This window comes from Giraffa tippelskirchi, chromosome 8 (genome assembly GCF_054371585.1).
Source record: "Giraffa tippelskirchi isolate mGirTip1 chromosome 8, T2T-mGirTip1v1.2.pri, whole genome shotgun sequence".
Classification (NCBI taxonomy): Eukaryota; Metazoa; Chordata; class Mammalia; order Artiodactyla; family Giraffidae; genus Giraffa; species Giraffa tippelskirchi.
Window position 1 is genome coordinate 86,848,069 of NC_137282.1, and position 26,573 is coordinate 86,874,641.

The following is a 26,573-nucleotide window of genomic DNA, read 5'->3' on the forward strand; positions in this document are numbered from 1 at the left end:
AGGGACTGTACTGTATGTTCTCAGATCCATCTCCATCTGATTCTTTCTGAAAACATTTACACACTTAGTTGAGCAATAATTCCCAGTGTCACATTTGTTTCCTGAAAGACTATGGTGGTTTAATGAATCACTGGAACTGTAAATTTTATTTAATACTTAGTGAGTTTTGATATTTTGAGATGTCAAATGCTTACTAGAGTTTTGATTCTTTAGCCTATATATATAGTATATAAGTATGTATAGTATATATTTGATAAGCATTTAAATGCTTATTAGAGTTTTGATTCTTTAGCATACATATATGACATATTATGTATAAGATATATTTAATAGGCATTTGACATCTCAAAATACCAAACCTCATCAAGTGTATTTATGAAACAAAATTTACAGTTCCAGTGATATATACATATATATTTTGGTCTCACCATCCAGCATGTGGGATCTCAGTTCCTCAACCAGGGATCGAACCTGTGGCCTCCTATAGTGGGAGCTCAGGGTCCTAACTGCTGGACCATCAGGGAAGTCCCCTCTTTAGCTCTCATTGATCACATAATATAACATTTCTGGCCTTCAGCTTCCTGATTAGAGTGTCCTGAACATTCATTGGAAGGACTGATGCTGAAGCTGAAACTCCAATACTTTGGCCACCTGATGCAAAGGACTGACTCACTGGAAAAGACCCTGTTGCTGGGAAAGATTGAAGGTGGGAGAAGAAGGGGACAACAGAGGATGAGATGGTTGGATGGCATCAGCGACTTGATGGACATGAGTTTGAGTAAACTCCAGGAGTTGGTGATGGACAGGGAAGCCTGGCGTGATGCAGTCCATGGGGTCACAAAGAGTCGGACACAACTGAGCGACTGAGTTGAATTGATATTGACAAGATAACATGAAATTTTTGTTTAATTAATAAACTTTTCCTTAGTATTTATTATGTATCAGGCACTGTAGGAATCTCTAAGGACACAAAATAATATATGTTTCCTGCCCCCTTTATTTAGGGTGAATTGGAGAAGGAAGGGACAAGGCAATGGCACCCCACTCCAGTACTCTTGCCTGGAAAATCCATGGATGGAGGAGCCTGGTAGGCTACAGTCCATGGGGTTGCTAGGAGACGGACACGACTGAGCGACTTCACTTTCACTTTTCCCTTTCATGCACTGGAGAAGGAAATGGCAACCCACTCCAGTATTCTTGCCTGGAAAATCCCAGGGACGGCGGAGCCTGGTGGGCTGCCGTCTATTTGGTCGCAGAGTCAGACACGACTGAAGCGACTTAGCAGCAGCAGCAGAAGAAGGAAGAAACTGTTGTTACAAAGGTCAGCTAAGAAAGCCATTGTGGCCAATCACTTATAAATCACAACACACAATTTCCTCATGTGAACTGAAAAAAATATATACAGTGAGTTGTGAGTAAAGTTTTTTGGGGACCTGATGAGGACTATAGCCTGGGCTGTACATAGCTCCGAGGACCTGTCAGTATATACATGGTTTTAGTGAAGGGGGATACTTGCAATCAGGCACACATTTTTGCAAAGGTTTGATGCTAGTTAGGAGGAACAGATGTCTCCGTTAAAGACTTTAGTGGTTTTCCAGACATGAGAATTTTCAAGACAAGGAATTGGGCTCACAAAATCTTCTCCTGAAAATAACTATCCAAAGGCCTGTTCTGCCAGTTTTTCCCAGAGCACAGCGTGCCTCATTTCTGATCTCTGCCCTTAACTTCTTTCAGGGTGTGTTGAAGGTCAGTGACAACAATGGCTGGTGACTTCATTCTTGTAAAATGGCAACAGATGACAAGCGACAATTTTTAGTGGGCACCTATTTTTAGTATCCCTTATTAAATAAAAAACTAACTTCCATAAGACAGAAGATAGGATGGAGATTATTCAAGATACACTGTGTCAAATCAAAAAATGAAAAAAATGATTTAAAGGTTTGATCAGAGGCAAGAAAATAGGGAATGCACGATGGAAGGTAGACTTCTAAGTGCTTTGAAACTCACAGTTGAGAAGAACTTTGCACAAGAAGTTTTTTAGAACCTCTTTAAGGGAGGATCTAAAGATGTTTGGCAATAGCAATTTTTGTAATGGAAAATTTTTGTACACTGGGACGAGATGAATATGTTAAATGTGAGCTAGACAAAGCAGACCAAAAATAAAGCAAACCCAACTGCTAAAATTCAACTTTAGAAACACTCCACCACATAGACTGGGAATTTCCACTAGAGTTTAGAGGTCTCATGGATCCAACCCCTGTCTCCTCCATTGCACGCAGATTCTTTACCGTTGAGACACCAGGGAAGCCCAAATAGACCCACAGTAACCTCTCAGAGATTTGGATGCTCCAGAAGAGCCAGTCGGGCTTTCTGTATTTTAGACAACCAACACCAGACAGCCCTATTTTCAGAGGTTAAAGTCTGCTCTGTTGAAGAAGTGAAGTCACTCAGTCGTATCCGACTCTTCGCGACCCCCATGGACTGTAGCCTGCCAGGCTCCTCCATCTATTGGATTTTCCAGGCAAGAATACTGGAGTGGGTTTGCCATTTCCTTCTCCAGAGGATCTTCCCGACACAGGGATTGAACCGGGGTCTCCCGTTACAGGCAGACTCCTTAACGTCTGAGCCACCAGGGATGTCCCACAGAGGAATCCCGCGCTGCAGCTACGCTCCCCAGCCAGAGCCCGGCGGAGAGAGCTGGCTTTTCATTGGATCAGCTCGGGGACAGAGCCGGCTCTCTATTGGTTTAGAAGGTGGGCGGGAGGGAGGCGTGTCCTGACGTCACGCCCGTCCTCAAAGTGCTTACCCAGGGTTGTGGAAGGAGAAGTCTGAGAGGAAGAGGATAACCCGGAACAACCTTCGCGGACCTGAGCCAGCTGTTTCTCGGAACTGGGGTCCCCTCCCACCAACCAAGAGAGCTCCGCCCCAAGCAGCCCCGCCCGCACCAGGGGATCAGGTGACCTCGGGCCGGCGTGGTCACGTGACTGGGCGCGCCTGCCCGTTGTGGCCATGGCGGCCGCAAGCTCCAGTGTGGTGAGGCGAGTGGAGGAACTCGGAGACCTGGCTCAGGCCCACATACAACAACTTAGCGAAGCCGCCGGCGAAGATGGTGAGGGAGCTGAGGAGAGGGAGGCGGGCAGGCAGGCCGTTGTCCAAGCTGGCTCTCGACGGCCATAGGGGCTGAGGCTGGGGCCTGTAATCTATGGATTCCAGGCCAGAACTACCGAAAGTGTTGCGCTTCTGGCCCTAGCTGGGCGGCGGTCTCTTGTCTACCTCCAGGAGCTCACATCGCTTTAAAGCAAAGGTGTTTACTTCAAGACCAGGTTTTTCATAACCCGCGAAAACCGCGAAATCTCAGGCAAATCAGCGTTTCTTGTCTTTAACTGTCTCGGTGGCGACTGGCAAAAGGGCGAGATCTGGATGAAAGTACACAGGGAAGTTTAAATGGTTAAAGTTGGATGATGGTACGCAAATAAATAATGGTAGTTTTGCATGTCGTAAAGATAGTTTGGCGTGTTTAATAGTTCTAGTTTTTCATTGCTACGTTGTAAATTTCTGTGTTGTGTTTTGGAGTCTAAACTCAACTGTAAACAGTAGTCTACAGAAGAGATTTACATTGGCATAATTAAACGGATTCTCTCACGTTCATCACCTTAGTTGTCACAAGGGCCCTGTCAGTACTAGAATACTTGTCAGTACTAGAATACTTTTTTTTTTTTTTTAAATATCTAGGCGGTTTCCTTAGGAAAAACTGACACAGAGAATCACCTCGACGTTTGCTCTTTTTCATTACTTACCAGCTGCCTATGGGTTTCTACATTCTTAGCGAGTTTTGCACCTTTACTTACAGATAGAAAGTTTTAAAAAATTTTGTGAGCTGTCTCGTTGTCTTCGGAGTCATAGGGAAATAGTAGTGGAACGTTTTCCCAAGCGATTGAATAGTTGGTAAATTTATTAAATAGGGTCCATGATAAAATGGTTCTAGTTCCATACAACACTATTTGCTGGATTTTCTTTTCTTAGGGGTCTGTTCTTAAAAATCCACAAGACTACCCTGAAGTTGTTTCCTCTTTTGGTTTGTGGTAAGTGAATCACATGAATAATTTTAGTTCATGGACACTAGTAGCTGTTCCAATAGCTAGTGTCTGGAAGTGTATCTAAGTTACTTCGAAATAAACTATTCAGTGATTTCCACCCTGCTCCAGCTCCATTAGAACCAGTCTGAAGAGATGAAAGAATCTATGCTGTTCACTTACCAGTAAACCCAAAAGCCGTTCTCATTTTCCAATGGAAAAATACTTTAATCCAGTCTGGAGTGAGGGCTGAAAAGTGAAGTATGTATTCTTGTTTGGAGGCTTTAAAGTTCTGAAATGTACTAGAATTGCAATAATAATGGTCCACGTTATGAACTGTTCATTATTACTAGCAAGATTTGATTTTATGAAGTTTAACTAAAACATAGGTCCATGTATTTGAACTTGTATTTTCCAATACAACAAAAATAATACACAGTAAAAATTTGTTCTTTAATGATATTTATATTAGGTTGTAGGGATTGATAATTCCTGTAGTTTTTGAATTTGATCAGGTACAGCCAGACACTAGTCCATGTAAGAATACTCTCCTTTCTACTACTGGTCAATTTTGTCCATTTATTTCTCATTGTACAAGCACAGTGTGTTTACGGTATGGAAATATACCATTAGAGGGACCTTTTCTGGGGACTATGTTAGAATCTCTTATCTTTGCCGTGTCAGTCACTATTTTGACTGAATGGTTAGGAAAAATTCTGTTTCATAAAAATTTTCTAAAATGGTGAGCCATTATCCCTCCACTTTTCTAATTATGTCATGCTGCTGCTGCTGCAAGTCGCTTTATGTCATGAGTTCATGTGAAATGCTCCTTCAGCAATGGTTTGATGAATTCAGTGCAGGTCTTTACATTTAAAATAATCCTGCAAATTAAGAAGAAAATATCAACTTATTGTTTAAAGAAGCTCCTGAGGGGTGTTATGTTCCAAACCATTTCAGTTCACAGTAGAATCTTTTTTCCTGAGCAGTGTGGGGGATACTTGCGGGCTGAGGAGAGATAGGAAGGCAGTGCTGAAGAAGTAGTTTTCAATTTAGGTAAATAGTGGACCTTAAAGCTTTCAGAATCTGGTCTAGATACAGGTTTGGCCTTACCAGGGAAAGTTTAAGATTGTTATATTACTGCCAACAGACGCAACTTAAACTGGTAGTGCTTTTGTTCCAACACTGATCTGCTTACCTACCTGTGTAGGTGCTGAGGCTGGATCAGATGGACCCTCCCCAGGTCCTACATTGTCCGTTTACCAGTGAGGGGAAAAGGTTATTTATTTCAGGAGAAAGCTACAGAGCGGCAGTCTCAAGGATCTAAGTGTCTTGATGTTGAGCTTTTTTTTTTTTTTTTTTGATGATGTGTGTGTGTGCTTAGTTGCTCAGTGTCTAACGCTTTGCAGCTCTTTGGACTGTAGCCTGCCAGGCTCCTCTGTCCATGGGAATTCTCCAGGCAAGAATACTGGAATGGGTTGCCATGCCCTCCTCCAGGGGTTCTTCCCAACCCAGGTTGCAGAAGGGTGGATAGCACCTTGGTATGGACAATTTGTAGGTTAGGGAGGAAAAATTCATAAGAAAAGGTGAAACCATAGAAGCAAAAGAAAAAAGAAATAAATTAGACAATGTAGAGGGTAGGTGAGGACGAATTGATTTTAGAGGATATATCAGAAATACTTAGTTTAATTTTGTCCAGGTTTTGATTTCTAGGTTTTTAAGAAATAAGCTACTCAGGTATATTGTGTAATTTTACTTACAACAGCTATTTGTATACATAAATACGTAAATGTAATTATAAAGTTATAATTTTATAACTAACAGCACTTACATTTTATGAGTCATTTGGTTTAATCAGTCTTTTTCCTTCGCAGAATGTATTTATGAAATTATAAGTTTTTAGTGGAAGTCCTTTCTGTAGATTTATGTATATTATTTGTAGTCTTCCAATAAAAATTTTAAATTTAATGCTTAAACATTTTGAGTATGTCAACATCATAAAGTAAACATTATGAAAGTACAGGTTGTGCTTAAGAAATGGCAACTGAACCTAGAAAGTTTTAAGTCCAGCTTTTAAAGAAAAAATTTCCATAAAAAATTTAAGTAGAGTTAGGCATTATGATATACTTCATGTTTTAGAAAAGATATTACTATGTTGTATTAATTTTATCATTTTAGATATGTAGCTTTTTTTTGTTTAAAAGACACCTGAAACTAGGTGAGGTAATCATATTTTTATCTCTTATAGATCACTTTTTAATTCGCGCCTCTGCAGCTCTAGAAAAATTGAAACTTCAGTGTGGAGAAGACAAAGAATGTTCAACCCCATCAAATCTTCTAGAACTTTACACACAGGTACTAAATCAGATGGTTTCTGACATATTGTGGGGGCAGGTTGCTTACTTAAGAGGGTTGACTCCAAAATTTAGGTCAAAATTTAGGTTTAATGCTCTTTATTTAAAATGTTTTTATTCAAAAAACTATGTATAAGACATATAGACTTGAAACTGTGAGGCAGTTTGCAAAGAAGTAAGGTTTATTGGATGTGTGGATTATAAAGTCAGGGAAAAAGTCTTACAGATAACAATATTGCTTCCCAGTATAGATAATTAAGCAAAATACTCATATGTGCAATTTCCAAGCTCTGAAAGGTTAGTCAGAGGAAATGGAGGTTTCTATAAGGCCTCTGGTTATTTTTTTTCCCACTGAAATTTATCTTTCCTTTGGACTCTTCACTTGACTACCTGTGCTTTTGTTATGCAAGTCCCTAAGAACAGAAAACTGTTCCCCCTTTTTCTTTCACTTTTCTTTCAAATTCAGATCTCTCTATGGACCAGATCTGTTTTCTATGTTTTCTCAAACTGCTGAGGCAAGTTCACATTTACAAACGTAATTTCGAGGGACTTACCTGGCGATGTAGTGGTTAAGACTCTGTTCTTCCATTGCAGAGGGCACAGGCTCCACCGTGATGGAGTTCCATCAGGGAACAAGATCCTACATTTGTGCAGCACAACAAAAAAGCAAAACCTGAAAAAAACATAGTTTTATTATAGTAGCTATTATTTCTATAGCACTTTATAGTTGACAGAGTGCTTCATATGCCCTTACTTGATTGCCAGAGGATAATAAAGATGAAGTTGTTATAGGAAATAACAGTTATAGGAAATAAGAATAAACTTAGTTGAGCTTCCAAAACACACACTCATAGCACTTGGCTGCCTGACACTGCTTTCTGTTAGGAGATACATGGAGATAGTATCTGCCTTCAGATGTGGTTGAACGAGCCTCTGACAAGTACCCACAAACCCCAGAGAGCTATTGCAGCTCGGGAGAAATTTGCTTCACTTTCTTTCCTTTCAGAAGATTCCCTGTTTATCTTACTTCTTTCATATGGGAGAGCTATAAACATTTTAATGTATTTCTGCGAATAAGACAAAAGAATTAGAGATATAATTAAAATTCCTCAAACTCTTCTGGAGCTTACTTGTGGTTCTGAATCAACAGGTCCTTTTCCTTAGGATGATGTTCTCTCCCTTCCTGGCTTAGGCCTTCTAACACAAGAGCACCTGTCACTTAAGTAGTGGTGTGTGCTAGGTCATGTTCTAAGTGATTTACATATATTAATTCATTTTATCCTCAATCATTTACATATGTTAATTCATTTTATCCAATTGTCAAAAGACAATTTGTCAGTGAAGAAACTGAGGCTTTAAAAAAGAAGCAAAATATGACTTGTCTTTGGTTGGTTGCTGCTGCTGCTAAATCGCTTCAGTCGCGTCCGACTCTGTACGACCCCATAGACGGCAGCCCACCAGGCTGCCCCATCCCTGGGATTCTCCAGGCAAGAACACTGGAGTGGGTTGCCATTTCCTTCTCCAATGCATGAAAGTGAAAAGTGAAATGAAGTTGCTCAGTTTGGTTGGTTAGATAGAACTAATAGCAGAACTCAGTTTCCTTAGTCTTTTGTCAAATAGATTAAACAGAGACAAAGGATTGAGTAGTTTGAAAGTGCTGACTCTTCATTTGGGGAAACAGATAATCCTTTGAAGATTCAGTGTACAGAACTGGTGGTAGTGACCTTTTCTTGATACGACAGGCATTTAGAAAATGTTCAGAAAGTAATATATGCATATAACAAAGAATATAAAAAACTTTTTATAATTGTATTGTATATGATTAACTTACCTGAATTAAAACATAAATATCCATTTTATTTTTTGAGGAAAGCTGGATTATCTTAAATCAGTATTTAGTTAAATTTTATGAAGTTTACTGTAAATTTGTCTTAGATTATATTTAGAGCTAGGACTACTGGGGCGTCCCTGATGGCTCAGCAGGTAAAGAATCCGCCCGCAATGCAGGAGATGCAGGTTCGATCCCTTGGGAAGATCCCCTGGAGAAGGAAATGACAACCCACTCCAGTGTTCTTGCCTGAAAAACCCCATGGACAGAGGAGCCTGGTGGACTACAGTCCATGGAGTTGCAAAGAATATATGTAAGATTAAACTGTAAGAGTTGTTCATTCTAATTCAAATCTTTTATATTATACTTTTTTCTCTCTTACTTCAGGCTATTTTGGACATGACATATTTTGAGGAGAACAAGCTAGTAGATGAAGATTTTCCTGAAGATTCTTCACAGAAAGTAAAAGAGTTGATCAATTTTCTTTCAGAACCAGAAATTTTGGTTAAAGAAAATAATATGCATCCAAAAGTAAGTTTTGCACAACTGTGAATTATGGTGGAATGCTGCTAATTCCTGCTAGACTACGCTTTAGGATCTGTGTTTTTTTCTTCTTAAATGTGTCTTTGTTTCTGTTTTAAATTAACTGAAGGAGGGATAAAAGAGAGTTGAACATTTCAGACTGATGTCAGAACTAAAGTATCCATTTTTATAAATATGTTTCAGAGCATTTTCTATGATGAAGTTATACACAGTGCATACTCATTTTCTAAAGATACACATTTGCTATTTCTACTCCCTTTACTTTTGCAGATGCTGTGTTTTCTTGAAGGTTCCTAGTAATCTTAATGACCACATCTCTGGTTCTTTCACAGTCCTCTTCCTCCTGGACATTTGCTGTCTTTCCAAGGATCATAGCATCCCTGAAGGCCTTGCATGCTTCTCTTCATCTCTGAGCCTTGCTCTTTCTCTTTCTAAGCATCTCTCCTCTCTCCCATTCTGGAAACATAGACACTCCCCAAGAATATCTCCTTAATCCTCTAATAGTTTCTATTTTGTCTTTGTTTGGCAACTTGTCCACATGCTTTTTACTGCTGTCTCTATTTCGATGATTTCCAAGATTGTTTTATCTAGCCCTGACTACTATAAACCCCTGGATCAGCAGGGAAATCCACTCATTCAGGCAAATAATTTCTCATATTCAACTACCTGCTGGCTATCTCTACCGAGATATCTTTGTTGCACTCTGTTTTATCAGGGAATGGTAACTGGAAATAAATAATCCCAAGTTTTAAATGATACCACATAATGAAAGTTTGATTCTTTTTTTTTTATATATATCTTTTCATTATTTTCGTTTAGTAGTAGTGGAAAGTGAAGTCGCTCAGTCATGTCTGACTCTTCACGACCCCGTGGACTGCAGCCTACCAGGCTCCTCCGTCCATGGGATTTTCCAGGCAAGAGTACTGGAGTGGGGTGCCATTTTCACTTTCATGCATTGGAGAAGGAAATGGCAACCCACTCCAATATTCTTGCCTGGAGAATCCCAGCAACAAGGGAGCCTGGTGGGCTGCCGTCTATGGGGTCGCAGAGTCGGACACGACTGAAGTGACTTAGCAGCAGCAGCAGCAGCAGTAGTAGAAAATATTTCAAGTAACATATATATATTTCTGAAAACTTATTTTTTCCATCAGACTATGGAATACTTATATTTGAAATACATTAGAGGATTTAATTACTAAAATACTTGAATATCAATTATCTAGAAATATTTGTAAATTAGAGTCATTATTTTAATTTTTATGTAGCAGTAGATATCTATTTCTAATTGATTCAAAGTAAGTCATTCCTGTGTAGGTTGCTAAGTAAAGAGCAGATTTTATGAAATGAATATTTTTACTTTCTCAATATTTTGAAATTTAATTATTATTTTTACAGACATGAAATTTCTCTTTTTTAACTGAGTCTTTGTTGTATTGCAGCACTGCGATTTGCTTGGAGATGAACTCCTGGAATGTCTCTCCTGGAGGCGAGGAGCCCTACTCTACATGTATTGTCATTCTCTGACCAAAAGGAGAGAATGGCTCACAAGAAAATCTAGCTTACTTAAAAAGGTAAAAAGGCAAATTCCTCATACATATTTGATTGTTGACATTTAAATGTTTCTAAAATCTATCTTTAATATAGGATTAAGAACCAAGGAATCAAAGGGCCTGGGTTTTCATTCCAGGCCTGTACTTATCAGCTGTGTAATCTTAGATTGGAATTACTGTTAAGATTAAATAATGTGGAAAAGAAAAACCATAAAATAACGTGAAAACCCTTTGTAAAATGGGAAGTTTTACACTTTTTTTTTAAGTCCCAGATTTTTATTTTTTATGATACAAGAGATAATCTATATTAATTTCTAAGCATATTTTTTGTCCTGAAGAAAACAAACTTGGTAGTGAGCCTCTTTCTACCAGCAGATCACTCCTAAAGATTCCACATGACCCTGCTCTTAGAAAATTGTGGCTCTCTGATTTTTCCTGATTCTTCTGACCAAATCAGTAAATGCAAAGATCCTGTCTTAATATTTGTATCACTATGGATCCTTCCTATCTTGGGTTGGTTGTACACACAGTTGATGTGGGCCTGCAAATTAGAGGTCACAGTTTCAGATGTAAAAATTTGATTATAGTATTTCTAAATTACAGTAAGTGTATCCATATTTTTAACAAGTTGTTATTGAATACATCTTTATTATCTTTATTGATTTCTTCCTCTGATGACATTTTTGACAAGTATGTTACTGAATCATGTGTTCTTGGTTAGTAATTTTTTCCCTTGTTGTTCAGCCCCTAAGTTGTGTCTGACTCTGTGCAACCCATGGAATGTAGCATGTGAGGCTCTTATGTCCTGCACTATCTCCCAGAGTTTGCTCAAATTCATGTCCATTGAGTTGGTGATGCTATCTAACCATCTGATCCTCTCCTGTTGCCTTCAATCTTTGCCAGCATCGGGGTCTTTTCCAGTAAGTTGACTCTTCCCATCACGTGGCCAAAGTGTTGGAGCTTCAGCTTCAGCATAAGTCCTTCCAGTGAATATTCAGGGTTGATTTCCTTTAAGATTGAGTGGTTTGATCTTGCAGTCCAAGGGACTGTCAAGAGTCTTCATCAGCACCATAGCTCAAGAGCATCAATTCTTTGGCATTCAACCTTCTTTATGGTCCAACTCTCACATTCATACATGACTTATGGAAAAACTATAGCTTTGACTATATGGACCTTTATCAGCAAAGGGATATCTCTGCTTTTTAATGCACTGTCTAGCTTTGCCATAGGTTTCCTTCCAGAAGCAGATGTCTTTTAATTTCATGGCTGCAGTCACTGTCTGCAGTGATTCTGGAGCTCAAGAAAATACAATCTGTCACTGTTTTCACTTTTTTACGTTCTATTTGGTATGAAGTGATGGGACCAGATGCCATGATTTGGTACTTTTTTAGTGCTGAGTTTCAAGCCAGCTTTTTCACTCTCTTCTTTCACCTTCATTAAGAGGCTCTTTAGTTCCTGTTGGCTTTCTGCCATTAGAGTTGTATGATCTGTGAAAGGTTGTTGCTGAACCATGAAAAGATGCCGGGATTCTTGGCCTCCGGAGGAGAAGAATTCAATCTGGGGCCAGAGACGAGGCTTGATCGCTCAGAGCTTTTGTGTAATAAAGTTTTATTGAAGTATAAAGGAGATAGAGAAAGCTTCTGACATAGGCATCAGAAGGGGGCAGAAAGAGTACCCCCTGCTAGATTCTAGCCGGATGTTATATAGTCATCAGCAGTCTGTTAAAGAAAGGAATGTCTCAAAACTCAAAATGGCACCAGGCCCCTCATCCATAAGATGTATTTTGGGATAATCTTGGCACCAGATAAGTCATCCTGGGCCATAAAACCATTGACATGAATCTTGTAGAAAGGCAGATTACCATACAAATAGTTTCGTTTACATAGATTAGGGGAACAGTGTCTGAGTATAACATAATGGTTTGTCAAGTAGGTTCTGAGCCATTTAGCCCGACTTGAAGACAGAGTTTGGGGTAAATGCATAGTACATTAACATAGCTTAAGACAAACATTTCCATAAGAAAAAGGCATTGGTTAACTCAAGGTTTGAGAATAGTTAATTTCAGGTGAAACCAGGTGTCACTATGGCAACACAGTATTTTAAGAGAAACCGCCCTTTAAATTTGTATAGAGAAGGGGAAAAAAATATATCACTAGTTTGTTTCCTCCTGCTGCTTAAGAGAAAGAAAAATGTCTGACACTTGCAGCCTATTTCCTCCATTTGGAGACCCATGGCCTTCCTGCCTGTTACTCTCTCATCTGCATGTCTGAGGTTGTTGATACTTCTCCTGGCTATCTTGAGTTCAGCTTGAACTTCATCCAGCCTGGCATTTCACATGATGTACATGTACTCTACATACAAGTTAAATAAGTAGGTGACAATAAACAGCCTTGATGTACTCTTTTTCCTATTTTGAACTAGTCAGTTGTTCATGTAAGGTTCTAACTGTTGCTTCTTCACCTGCATACAGGTTTCTCAGGAGGCAGGTAAGGTGGTCTGGTATTCCCATCTCGTGAAGAATTTTCCACAGTTTGTTGTGATCCACACAAAGACTTTAGTGTAGTCAGTGAAGCAGAAGTAGATGTTTTTTTGAAACTCCTTTGCTTTCTTCATGATCCACCAGATTGATGGCAAATTAGTCTCTGGTTTCTTTGCCTTTTCTAAACCCATCTTGTACATCAGAAAGTTCTTGGTTCGGGTACTGCTGAAGCCAAACTTGAAGGATTGTGAGTATAGCCTTGTTACAATAGCGTGTAAAATGAATGCAGTTTTGCTGTTGTTGAAACATTATTTGGCATTGCTGCTCTTTGGGATTGAAATGAAAACTGATCTTTTCCAGTCCTGTGGCCACTGCTGAGTTTTCCAAATTTGCTGGCATATTGAGTATAGCACTTTGACAGCACCATCTTTAGGATTTGAAATAGCTCAGGTGGAATTCATCACCTTTACTAGCTTTGTCCATAGTAATGCTTCCTGAGGGCCACTTGACTTCACACTCCAGGATGTCTGGCTCTAAGAGTGATCACACCATTGTGGTTATCTGGGTCATTAAGACCTTTTTGTATAGTTCTTCTGTGGATTCTTGCCACCTCTTCTTAATCTCTTCTGCTTCTGTTAGTTTGTTACCATTTCTGTCCTTTATCATGCCCATCCTTGCATGAAATGTTTCCTGGATATCTCTCATTTTCTTGACGATATCTCTAGTCTTTCACATTCTGTTTTTTTCCTCTATTTCTTTGCATTTTTCATTTAAGAAGGCCTTCTTATCTCTCCCTGCTCTTTTTGGAATTCTGCATTCAGTTGGGTATATCTTTTCCTTTTTCCCTTGCCTTTCACTTTCTTCTTTTCACAGCAATTTGTAAAGCCGTCTCAGACAATCACTTTGTCTTCTTGCATTTCTTTTTCTCTGGGATGTTGTTGGTCACTGTCTCCTGTATAATGTTATGAATTTCTGCCCATAGTTCTTCAGGCACTCTGTCTATCAGACCTAATCCCTTGGATCTGTTTGTCACCTACACTGTATAATCATGAGGGATTTGATTAGGTCACGCTTGAATGGTCTAGTGGTTTTCCCTACTTCCTTCAGTTTTAGCTTGAATTTTGCAATAAGTAGCTCATGATCTGAGCCACAGTCAGCTCCAGGTCTTATTTTTGCTGACTGTATAGAGCTTCTTCATCTTCAGCTGCAAAGAACATAATCAGTCTAATTTTGGTATTGACCATCTGGTGATGGTGATGTCCATGTGTAGAGTTGCCTTCCATGTTGTTGGAAAAGGGTGTTTGGTATGACCAGCATGTTTTCTTGACAGAATTCTGTTAGCTTTTGCCTTGCTTCGTTTTGTACTCCCAACGCCAAACTTGCCTGTTATTCTGAGTATCTCTTCGTACTTTTGCATTCCAGTCCCTTGTGATAGAAAGGACATGTTTTTTTTTTGATGATAATTCTAGAAGGTCTTGTAGATCATCATAGAACCATTCAACTTCAGCTTCTTTGACATCAGTGGTTGGAGCGTACACTGGGATTACTGTGAATGTTGAATGTTTTGCCTTGTAAGGGAACCAAGATCATTCTGTCATTTTTGAAGTTGCACCCAAGTACTGCATTTTGGACTCTGTGAGGGCTTCTCCATTGCTTCTAAGGAGTTCTTGCCCACAGTAGTAGATATGATGGTCACCTGAATTAAATCCACCCATTCCTGTCCATTTTAGTTCACTGATTCCTAAGATGCTGATGTTCAATCTTGCCACCTCCTGCTTGACTACGTCCAATTTACCTTGATTCATGGACCTTACATTCCAAGTTCCTATGTGGTTTTGTTCTTTATAGCATCGGACTATACTTTCATCAGCAGAGACATCCACTGCTGGCATCATTTCTGCTTTGGCTCAGCTGCTTCATTCTTTCTGGGGCTATTAGTAATTGCCCTCTGCCCAGTAGCATGTTGGACACCTTTTAACCTTGAGGTCTTGTCTTCCAGTGTCATATCTTTTTGCCTTTTTATACTGTTCATAGGGTTTGTAAGTCAAGAATACTGGAGTGGGTTGCCATTTCCTCCTCCAGTAGACCACATTTTTGTCACAACTCTTCATTATGACCCATCCATTTTGTATGGCCCTGCACAGCATGGTTCATGAGTACAAAAGCCTCTTCGCCACAACAAGGCTGTGATTCTTGAAGGTTTTTTCCCCCATACCCTTTTACTAACTGGAGGTTATACTTTAAAATACGCTTTTAAAAATTTCAAGGTAGTGGGTCCTTACAGCATTGTAATGTAATAACCACAAGACATATCTAGTAATAACTATTAGCCAGTATTCTCCTGAGTAAAAATATTAATATTTGAAGTTTCTGTAGCTCTGCATTTAATAACCTATATTCTTTGTTTTTGACTTTCATTTAGTACCTTGTTGATGGAATCAGTTATTTACTACAGATGCTGAATTTTCGATGTCCCATCCAGTTAAATGAAGGAGTTTCTTTCCAAGACCTAGACACAGCTAAATTACTAAGTGAAGGTAATATGATTTCTTTTTTCAGTTTTCTAAGTGTTTCAAAGCATTTTTAAGATTTTAAAATGTTTCTTAGATTTAACTGATTTAAGTAAATTTCAAGGTTTACATTACAGACAAAACAATAATAAAAGGCTTTTTTAAAAATTGAAAGTCTTCTCATGTAATACATAAAAGTACTGCTAATCTCTGTTTAACAGTTTAAAGAAATTAATCTATCATGTTGCTTTTACTTTCTTTGTATCCCCACCCAGCCCTGATCAGGCTCTAGTTTTGGCTTCTTGTAACAGAGACTAGAAGTAACTTCAAAACAACAATTTACTGCTTTTCACTTAAAAAAGGTCCACAACTGGTTATGGTGGCTTCATGGCATCAGATTCCTATCTTTTTCCTCTATCATCTTTTGAAGTGGAGCCCTGCAGCTTCAGAGGAACGTGCTTTATAGAAGTCATATAAACAGTATTTGCCAGAGTTGTGCAACAGGCATCCCTGTTGAGGACATTGCTTCCATTTTCAGTACGTCAAGATGCTGCTGGAGCTCCTCCTGTTTCAGCTATGTTTCAGTCTCTAAGAATGGCAAAAGGCAGTTTCTTTCAGCCAGGTCTTTCTTATAGCCTTCTTAGAAGCTTGTTACAACACTGAGAACAATTTTGCCAACATTTCACTGGCCAGAATTTAATCACAAAGCTTCATATAGCTACAAGGGAATCTGGGATGTATTGCCCTTTACATTATACGTTGCCATCCCTAGTGAAGTCTCTTGACGAAGAAAGAAGAGAAGAGTGCATGTTGGATGGTACCTGCTGGTTTCTGTTATAAACATCTGTGCACTTAAAAATGTTAGGAACTGGAAGTAGAGCATCATTTGGGTTTTAGATTGAGATTTGAGAGGGAAGAACCATTTATTTTTAATGTCTCTTTTTACAAATGGAAGAACTGAGGTCCTAATTAGCCTGGTAAGGTCACATAGCTGGTGAAAGATATTAGATTATGTATGTAAACTCTTTTATGCTTCATGTGGAATTCTGGGGAAATTTTGATGGGAAAAATCAAACATGGGGAAGAAGAAGAAAGCTTCTTAGGGAAGATTCTGTGTTTTAATTTTATAAGTGTGTTTTAATTCTTCTTTGTTAACTGCTGTAGACTTTTCCTTTCTATTAGAAAACATTGCATGGAAAAAAAAAAACACCGTGAATTAAGTGCCTTTAACATATATGACTGGCTACTGGTGTCCAAAAGTTTCCCTTCAGTTTATTCAAGCAGATGGCTTGTCCTTATAAAAACTTGTTGTGAATATAAAGTGCTCATTCAGTAAGCATGATGTTTTGACAAATGTGTTTTGATTTATTCGTGAGAAGTATTTATTCCAGGTAACTAGTGAATTGATTAGTTGCATTGAAAATGAGCTTTCTAAAATTTTCTCACCGCATGGATTGATTTAAAAGAAAAAGCAGAGATGGACATTAAAGCATATTTAAACTCAAAGAAAAAGGCATAATATTTCCCTTATTCTCCCATTTCTAGTCATAAAGTTATATATTCTCATGGCCTGGAATTTTTTTTCATCACTATCCTTGTGATACGGTCTTCTTTTGGATTATAATTGATTACACTTGCCTCTACCTTCTGTTGCTTCTTCAACAGGGGAATCAAAGGCACAGATAGGGTCTCTTTTTTTTTTTTTCCAGGAAACAAGAACGCAAGATCAGCTCCTTAGCAGTTTTGCCACAGGAGTCAGTCCTCTTGGTGTTGACTTGCTCTCAACTAAAGCAGTTTGTTTCTCCCTACTTGATTCCTTGAGATGTAGACTAGTAGCCAGGAAACCTACTTTTCATAGGCTAAATTACTCTTAAGACCCTGGTGGAGTGGTTCTAAGTTGTTTTTTTTTTTTTTTTTTAATTTTGTTAGCCAGTATAAAAAACATAATTCGGAATAATTATTTTTTTTCTTTATTTGGCTGTGCTGTATCTTCGTTGCTGCACAGGATTCTCATTAGGATGGCTTTTGTTGTTGTGGAGCAGGGCTCTAGGGCATGCAGGCTTCAGTAGTTGGGGCCTGTGGGTTCTAGAGCACAGGCTCAGTAGCTGTGGCACACAGGCTTTAGTTGCTCTGCAGCATGTGGGATCTTCCCAGATCAGGGATCAAAACTGTGTCTCCTGCATTGGCAGGTGAATTCTTTACTACTGAGCCACCAGCGAAGCCCCAGAATAGTTCTTACTGCTAATTAGAGTGAAAAGTTCTTTAAGAGTCATCAAATCTTTTGTGGCCAGATCTTAATGATAGTTTGCCTGATTTTGGATAAAACTCAAAGCAATGTATGCTTTCAATGATTTTTATGTCTTTTTTAGAAGGTGAGATAATCATTTTGTCTTTTGATCATTACCTGTATACCATTAAGTTTTTTGCTTTTAGAAATTATCAAGTAATGTATTCAGTAAACCTTTTTATTTCATTTCTGTGTTTCATTATTCTGTGGGCCCTTATAAAAATAGCCTTGTCACTATAACCCTGAAGTTAAATAGGTTAAAGGACTGTTCAGCTGTGTGCATCCTTGGTTGATGCCCTTCTTATGCCACTAAGAGCCACCCATCCTGGCAGCCTTTGGCTCATTGCTTAGCCCAGAACCTGGATTTCAGATCTCTTGAAGGAGGAGCTCTAAATTGAAATCAGTAAATGCCTGAGTAGCTTGTTAAAAATACCGCTTTCTGGGTATCACCTGAAGGTTCTGATTCAATATCTGGAGTCCAGGAATCTATTTTTATTACCTCCTGTAATTATGATGCAGTCAGATTTAGAAATCACTGCTTCTAGAGAATGCCAATCTGGCCATCTTTTTTTTTTTTTTTTTAAACATAAAAGTCTCTGCCATCACTCTTACTTCATGGATTATTCATCCTCTCCCTCCCTTCATCCCCCACTTTCACATATATGTTCACTAAGCATATGAACAGTACATAGTGAAGTATTTTATTGAAAACCATGCTGAACCTTAGCAGAAAAATATCAAAGAAAATTTATAGCACCAAAAACAGTGTAACTAGAGAGTAATGGATTCCTTGAGAGAGTAGGGAGGGAGGAAGAGTATTTTTTATGTTGTTCATCTCTTCCCTTGGTATTTTGAAATGGTAGTTTAGCATGGTTTATGGACCAGTAGCCTCACCCTAGATCCTAAGTCTTTGTTAAAAATGCAGATTCATAGATGCAATCCTATACCTGAATCTGCAAGTTTTGGAGATGGGAATCCAGCAACCATCATTTCAGCATGTCCTCCAGGTAATTCTAGTAAAGTTTGAGAACCGCTCTTTAGTATATAGCTGTTCTTTCACTCCTCAGAGACACCTTCCTATAGGATATCTGTGTACTTTTCTTAGCTGTCACTCCTTGTTAGTATAAAGGATGAGGCTAGCTTAGAGTTGGGTGTAAACTGGATGCCAGATCTCCCTTAAGCAAACACTTCTCATCTTCCCCCTGTGGCCTCACTTTGTGGGACTTACTTCAGCTCTTCCTTCTAAAGATCTAGTCTGCTTAAAAGTTCAACCTTTCATTCAATTTTGCTCCTATCTCCTTACTTTACCAGTCTTTTTAGGAACAATTAGGGTGTAAGATCACAAAAATGAGAAAGGATATGCATTCGATGAAATGCCCTATCTAATATGAAATATAATTCTGGAGTGAAAATCATTAATTGGGGGTGGAGGAAACCCCACCAACTATTCCTTAAGAAAACTCCATGAAATTAAGGAGAGCATGTGGAATCTTGATTTTTTGCAAACTGGGGCCTAAAGAGCTTTGATGAGTTGCACAAAGCTAGTAATTTTTATCCAGATTTTCTCAGATTCTAGGTGTGTTTCTTTTTACATTCTGAATAACATCTAATGCTATTCTAGCTTTTTCTCTGAAGATTTTGATCTTTTAACTATGAAGAAATGAAAAAGAAATGATTATGGGTAATAGGTACAAAACAAGTTAATAAGTACAAGGCATATTACCCATAATCTTTTCTTTTCACTTCATTTCTTCATAGCTAAAAGAGAAAAATATCTCAGAACAAAAGCTCGTTAAAATTCCATGAAATAAGTAAGACATGTGGAATCCTGAGTTTTGCAAACTGAGATTTAAAGAGCTTTGGTGAGTTGTACAAAGTTGATCATTTATCCTCAAATTTTTACTATTCTAGGGTTTTTTTTAACATCAAATTAATAAACTGTCATAAATGTTTAATTATATAATTGCCTTCTATAATAAGCATGCTTTCAACTTTTGATGGAAATCCTGCAGTGTATTCCTTTTTTCTGAGAACATGAAGCATCTTGGATACAATTTAACACCTTTAGTTATTTCAAATTATATGGCCTCTAAGGGACATGATTATGCAGGATTGTATCTGTACACTGTTGTAGAAATATAGGAATTGTATTACTGATCCTTGAGTATACCCCCTAAATAAAAGTTCTGCTCATGAATGGAATCGAGAGAATCTCTGAATAGTATGCGGAATATGGAATGCACGTTTCTGGGAGAGGTTCCATTGATTTAGATTAGGTTTTCAAACAGATCCTAAAGATAATCCCAGAAAGGTGAATACACGAACCTAAATGATTCTTTAAAAATAATTTTTTGGGGAGGGTGGGATTGGGCTTCTTTTATAGATAAAGTAGAGATGGAAGTGTCAATGAAATGAGGATTGTATTAAGTGATATTTGGCTTTTCTAAGTACAGCTGTTAAATGAGAAGGAAAAATGCTTAATGATATAAAAGCATTTTATTAGAGTCTTAATCGTTAGGGTTTCTTTTTAAGTTTTTAAATTCTAATCTCTCAACTTAAATGACTTTCCTAGGAATATTTAGTGACATTCATTTGCTGGCTATGATGTACAGTGGAGAAATGTGTTATTGGGGATTGAAGCATTGTGCAGATCAACAGCCAGAAAATCACGAAATGGATACTGGTGTTTCTGGAGCAAGCTACACTACACACAAAGAACCATTGGATTTCCGAGAAGTAGGAGAGAAAATTTTGAAAAAGTATGTATTTGTATGCGAAGGACCCCTGAAAGAACAAGAATGGAATACAACAAATGCAAAACAAATTTTAAACTTCTTTCAGCATCACACTAACTAGTAAGTTCTTCTAGTTCTTTTCAAACAGAAAAACAAAAAGACTCAGGAAATGCAAATTCCAGAAAAGAAGACATATTGATACCGAATTTAAGAACATTACACTACATAAAGATAGCCAGCATGGTTACCCTTTTTTAAATGCCATTATTGTCTTTCACTATATATTCTTAAACCTGTGAAGAAATGATTCTTTAATTTCTGAAATGGCATTTACATTATTCTAACTCAGCCTGAACTACAGATATCCTGTGACTAATATTAAGAAGGAATCCAGTTTATCTCTATAAAGATTTTTTCTGTTATTAATACTTTAGATTTTTTTTATTGTGGTACAATATACATAATATAAAATTGAACATTTTAACTTTTTATATTTTTTTAGTCTCCCTCTCTTGAAGCTTGCTATACTTCATAGATTAAAATCAAGTCACCTCTTTGCTTTGGATATATGCTATGGGTGTATTTAAAAATTGGCAAAATGAAAAATTATGACTTGTATCCATGTACCATTTCCAGAGTAAGATAATGAAAGACTCCACAGAAGAATTTTTGTTTCACTACATACTACTAATGGCATTTAAAATTTTTAGTCTGTTAGGCATTTTATAAAAATTTTAAAATGATTTTTCTTCTTTTGTTTAAAAGAATATGCATGGTTTATTAAACAAATAATGAAGATAAAACCAATAGGTTAGTGTGCCATTAGTCATGTGTCTTACGGAACATCTTTTCGTACATTCTGAAATGTTAATATTTTCTGTCTTTGATTGTAGGGCTGAGTGTTAGAGGCCAAGAGCCCAGCCTGGTATCTCACTGACAGTCTTTCTGTCTACCTCAGTTCCTGTCATCGTCTAAGGATGACCTGTTTGATACCTTGCCAATATCCTCAATCTCTGGGCCATTGACTTCATCGCATTCCAGGAACTTGACTCCCATGGCCACTCCGTGAATATCACCACCCTAAGTTTCTGTTTCTGAAATCTTCAATTTCAGTAACTAATGACATTCTCATCTTTCCAACTTTTTACTTCCTCATTTTTGTTGATTTTTCTCTCTCTTTTACTTCTTTCCTATCTCTTTTGCTTCTTCAGAGCCTCCTCTTACTACTCCCTTTTGTCCTCACCATCAGCCCCTTTCAGAGTTTTCTTCCTTCCCCGTCCAGCCTTGGTTTTCTGGGACACCACATGAAGAGCTCTCTACAGTCCCTTCAGATCCCATCTTCCCCTTGTCTTTCAGCCTAATCATTCTTCAAGCCTTCTCTCCATATTGAATTAATCCTGTCATCCCCCTTCTTTTCTGGGATGCTGAATTCATATGAAGTTCCTGCAGCCCTTCAAAGTGGAGTCACTAAGTATCTCACCGTCAAGTTTAGAAGAGCCCTCAGCGTAAGCCTTTTATCTGTCCCTTTCCCATTGTGGCTCACGCACACCTCTGATTGCCTCATCACTTTTCTCTGGCCATTTGTCTCCTCCCCTAGCACATGGCTCTTAGTCCTGTCTTAACAGAAAATAGAGACTATGAGGAGGTCAGTCTCTGTTTCTCCGCTTTGCCCTACTCATTTTCCCGCTTTTTCAAGGAAAAGAGGTCTCCTGCTTCATGTTGAAGACCAATTTCCCCACCTTTCCTTTCTGCTGACTTCCTCCTTTCTCCCAGGGCTTCTCTTTTTTTTGTCTGTACCCAAAGTACTGCTGTTTCCCAAAGTTCTATCCTTTTTCTCGTTTTCCTCCTTCTCCCCTATTTCCTTCCTACTTTTCTCCTTTTTTTTCTTTTTTACTTACTCTAAATAGTTGACCCTTGAACAATGCAAGTTTGAACTTTGAACTACATGGGACTGCTTATACATTTTTTTTTTTTCAATAGTTAATACTACACTTCTACACAACCATCAGTTGGTCATATCCTCAGATATGGAGGAGTTGCAGTATGGATGGCTGACTATAAGTTATATTCTGATTTTTTACTGCCAGGAGGATTCATCCCTAATCCCCTCATTGTTCAAGGATCAACTGTACTTCTATGTGATATTATTCATAACCATGGCTTCTACCACCTGTAATGTTAGGCTGACTCCCAAACCTGCACTTTGAATCCCAACCTCTGCTCTCTAAACCTTCTTTCTAATTGCCTATTAAATATCTTCACTTAGACATCCCGCAGTAATTTTAAATTTAACATGCTCACACACAACTAATCTTCATCTTTCGTCTAAAATCTTTTCCTGTTGATGTTTTCTTTCTCTTTTTTTCGATCTTGCACAAAGCAGAGCAACACAGAATGCTGTAATCTGCTTTCTTTTACCTACCTTGCCAGTCTCATCTCTGCAGCTCTTCTTCTGGGATCATATTCTAGTCCAGTGTTCCTTAGGCTCCTTTTGATAAATGTTCTGATAGAACTTCTTGGGACAAGTGGAGAATCTCTCCCTATCTCTGTCTCTTATTTATCCTCACACGGCTAAGAAGATTTTTATTTAATTTAGTCTTCAACAAGTTTTGCTGTGAAAACGCCTTTATGCTTTCTAAGCATGAAGATTTAAATCACAGACTGCCCATCCTCACTCCACCCCTTTTGGAGCATCATGATCAGTCACAAGTGTACCGGTTCCTTTCCCAATGTGCTATGTGTTTTTTTCCTTTGTTATTCTTGTTACTTCTAACTGGGATGCATTGCCCTTCTTTGTGGCCAAGGGAACATTTTTCCTTTAGGACTCAGCCCCAGTGATATTGTGTCTGTAAGGCTTTCTCCAGAGCTTTTCAGTCAAAGTTACAAGTTTCTTTGCTTCTGCTCCCTGAATCTTCCCCTCCCTGAATCTTCCCCTCCCATGTTATCACACTGATTATATTGCATTATAGTCATTTTTCTTAAGAGTTGAAAAATTCCATATTTTGAAAATTTATCTTTATGCATAGTGCTTAATGAATGGTAGGCCCTTAGTAATGCTTTTTGATTTAATAGAGACATGATTCTTAAGTACTGAACTCTGCCACAAAAGTTTCTGATATCTGATTCCAAACTGCCATGCCCTCTGGTTGACAAGGCCAAGAAGGAATTATTCCTCAGAGGAGTAAAGTATCATTTAAATTTAGAACCACAGAAAAAAAGAGAACTTTGTCTTCAGAAGCTAGGGACTCCATTTTGTCTTCATGGCCCTTGTGAAACAGTCCTTTTGGGTCTCACTGGTTGGTACACTAATGAGGGTACTGTTGGGGTGCTTTTTGTACAACTTTTTCATCCCCCGCACAATTGGAGAATAATTTGTAGATCATAACAGTTACAATGCTTTTTACTGTGATGTATTACGAAGCAATGAACAGTACATTTTTATATGTTAAAGCCTGCTAAGTGAATTCTCTTTCATTTAGAATGGATTAACTTCACAATACCAAATATTCCCCATAAGGAAGGTACTATAATTCACTGATCAAAGTATTACAATTCACTTATCAACATGTGCCTACTACATGCTAAGTTTTATCCTTAAGCACTGAGAATATAGCTTTTTAAAACAACAGAGTTACATTCTAGTGGAAGAAGTTAATGCATTTTAAGAAGTAAAAATATAGTGTGAGTGATGAGTGCTATAAATAATAAAGCAGGGTAAGGGGCTAGTGTGACTCTTAAGAAGGGTACTGTTTTATTTAGGGTGGTTGGGAAGATACCTCCAAGCACCTATCTACTTCATCATTTGTGTCTCCCCTCTGTTTAAACACAATCAAATGTGCCATTTCACATTCAGTGTATTCATAAAATTTCTCTTTTGAAAATTTTGATGCTGGATTAAGGAATGAATCACTTCCTAAGAACTTTTCATTTTGATCACATTTAAAGTGTTTCCAATGTGGGCCTTACTAATGGGTAAGTGATAACCTAAAGGCCTTGTAGAATTTATTACACTTGGAGTTACTCTCCATTTTGAACTCCTTGATGGATTACTAAAACTTTAACCCTGTTAAAGGAATTTTCATAATCCTTAAATTTGTATGGTTCTTTTCCAGTATGAATTTTCCTGTGTTAACTAGGCTTTGAAACTTAGTTAAAGGCTTGTCTACTTTGCTGCATTTATAGGGTTCTGGCTACTGTGAATTGCTTGATACTGATTACAGTGCACATCATGACAGAAGACTTTCTCTTATTTCTTCATGTTAAGTAGAGTGAGGTGAGAGTCGTGGCTAAAACCCCACAATAAAATTTCCTTTCTTGCCTTTACAATTCCACTGGAAATTCTGTAATGTAAGGGGGTATGGTCTCTAAAGGCTTTCTCAGATTTCTTTTTAATGCCATTTTTTAAAAACTCAAAGCTGGCTGATAACGCTAGTTGTAGATCGCTTGTCACTTTTCTCTCTCCACCTTCAAGGGCTCCTTTTCTGGCTTCCATAGGGATATCCCTTCTGCACAGAGTACAGGATTGCGTAGTTCTCTAGCATTACTTTCATGTATTATTTTTTTTTAATGCAGTATGAGCTATCATATTATGAAAGTATTACATTAACATAACATTTAATGTATCCACAATTAAAGTATGCATTATGTATTTGTGCTGCTGTCCCTTACTGTTTTTTGTTTGTTTTCCTACTTATAGTGAAAATTTCCAAGTAAAGTGTTTTGGAGCATATAAAATTAAAAAAATAAAATAAAACCATAATCCCATATTTGTTTTTTGTTTGTTCTTTGTTTTCTTTTATATCTGGGTATTGTATTAGAATGAAAACTTTCATCATCTTAGTTTAGTGTTTATAACCAAGCACGACCTTATGGGGCCTTTCTGAGATAGATCGCTGCCTCCGCCCACTATGTCCTCTACCTGCCTCTTCATAGAAGAACTTCAGCTTCCCAGGCCTTCCCCAAGTTCAAAATATAAATTTAATCAGAGAAGTGAGAAAATGCAGAAACAAAGGAAAACAGGCAAACAAGACAAAATAATGATTTAGCCATTAAACAAAGTCAAGGACCTTTAGTTCCTCCTCAAGGGTTATAGATAACATTATAAACCACATCCTTTGAGCTGTTTTGCAAATACTCAAACTTGCACCACGTGGAAGAAGTTAAATTTTAGGCCAACCAGAGAACATAGATCCCAGATTGATATGAACCAGAAGGTTGTTGCTGTTGACTGCCAGCAACCAACCAGAAGAATGTCCACAGGCTGATCAGGTACCCTGCAACTCTCTCTCTCCCTTACTCTGTCTTTAAAAAACTTTCTTTGAAAGCCATCAGTGAATCTGGGAGTCATCTTCTGAGCACTAGCAGTGCATGCTCCTTGTTTTGTGTCCACAATAGATGCTGCACTGTCCTTCACAATCTGGTGTCAGTAGATTGGCTTTAATGCATATAGACAATGGACTTAAGTTTGGTTTGATAATGTATTGACAGTATTATCCTGGTCCTGATAACCTTCAGACAGAGTAGTGGTTAGCAATATGGCTTCTAGAGCCAGAGCTTGATTAAACCCCAGCTCTCTTGTTTGCTAGCTGTGTGACACCATATAAATTATTTAACCTTTTTGTGCCTTAGCATTCTGTTTAATAGGAATAATAATGGTACCTACTTCACAGGTTGGAAGAAAAAAACAAGTTAATATTCGAAGTGCTTATTCAATAAAGCAGAAGTAGATGTTTTTCTGGAACTCTTTTGCTTTTTGGATGATCCAATGGATGTTGACAATTTGATCTCTGGCTCCTCTGACTTTTCTGAATCCAGCTTGAACATCTAGAAGTTCATGATTCACATACTGTTGAAACCTGGCTTGAAGAATTTTGAGCATTACTTTGCTAGCGTGTGAGATGAATGCAATTGTGTGGTAGTTTGAACATTCTTTAGCATTGCCTTTCTTTGGGATTGGAATGAAAACTGACCTTTTCCAGCCCTGTGGCCACTGCTGAGTTTTCCAAATTGCTGGCATACTGAGTGCAGCACTTTCACCGCATCATCTTTCAGGATTTGAAATAGCTCAACTGGAATTGCATCACCTCCACTAGCTTTGTTTGTAGTGATGCTTCCTAAGGCCCACTTGACTTCACATTCCAGGATGTCTGGCTCTAGGTGAGTGATCACATCATCGTGGTTATGTGGGTCATGAAGATGTTTTTTGTATCGTTCTTCT

At 38.1% G+C, this 26,573-nt stretch overlaps 1 protein-coding gene across 3 annotated transcripts; it reads left to right on the plus strand.

Annotated features, from left to right (window-relative positions):
* Window positions 1-2,986: 2,986 nt before the first annotated feature.
* On the plus strand, window positions 2,987-25,120 carry RIMOC1 (RAB7A interacting MON1-CCZ1 complex subunit 1). Of its 3 annotated transcripts, none has more exons than XM_081517575.1 (7): window positions 2,987-3,109; window positions 6,319-6,425; window positions 8,640-8,783; window positions 10,235-10,366; window positions 15,247-15,361; window positions 20,194-20,476; window positions 21,250-25,120. In XM_081517575.1, coding segments are annotated over exons 1-7 (882 nt in total). In that variant the 5' UTR covers window positions 2,987-3,009; the 3' UTR covers window positions 21,251-25,120. The 3 variants fall into 3 exon arrangements, with proteins under 3 accessions (XP_081373701.1, XP_081373703.1, XP_081373702.1); XM_081517577.1 differs by having other exon boundaries at window positions 24,539-25,120; XM_081517576.1 differs by lacking the exon at window positions 21,250-25,120 and having other exon boundaries at window positions 20,194-20,515.
* Window positions 25,121-26,573: the final 1,453 nt, after the last annotated feature.

Excerpts from the sequence above, each read along its gene's own strand:
- RIMOC1 (XM_081517575.1), top strand. The coding sequence starts at position 3,010 with ATGGCGGCCGCAAGCTCCAGTGTGGTGAGGCGAGTGGAGGAACTCGGA. Across the intron at positions 3,110-6,318 it reads CGAAGCCGCCGGCGAAGATG|ATCACTTTTTAATTCGCGCC; the intron begins GTGAGGGAGCTG and ends TATCTCTTATAG. Across the intron at positions 10,367-15,246 it reads AATCTAGCTTACTTAAAAAG|TACCTTGTTGATGGAATCAG; the intron begins GTAAAAAGGCAA and ends ACTTTCATTTAG.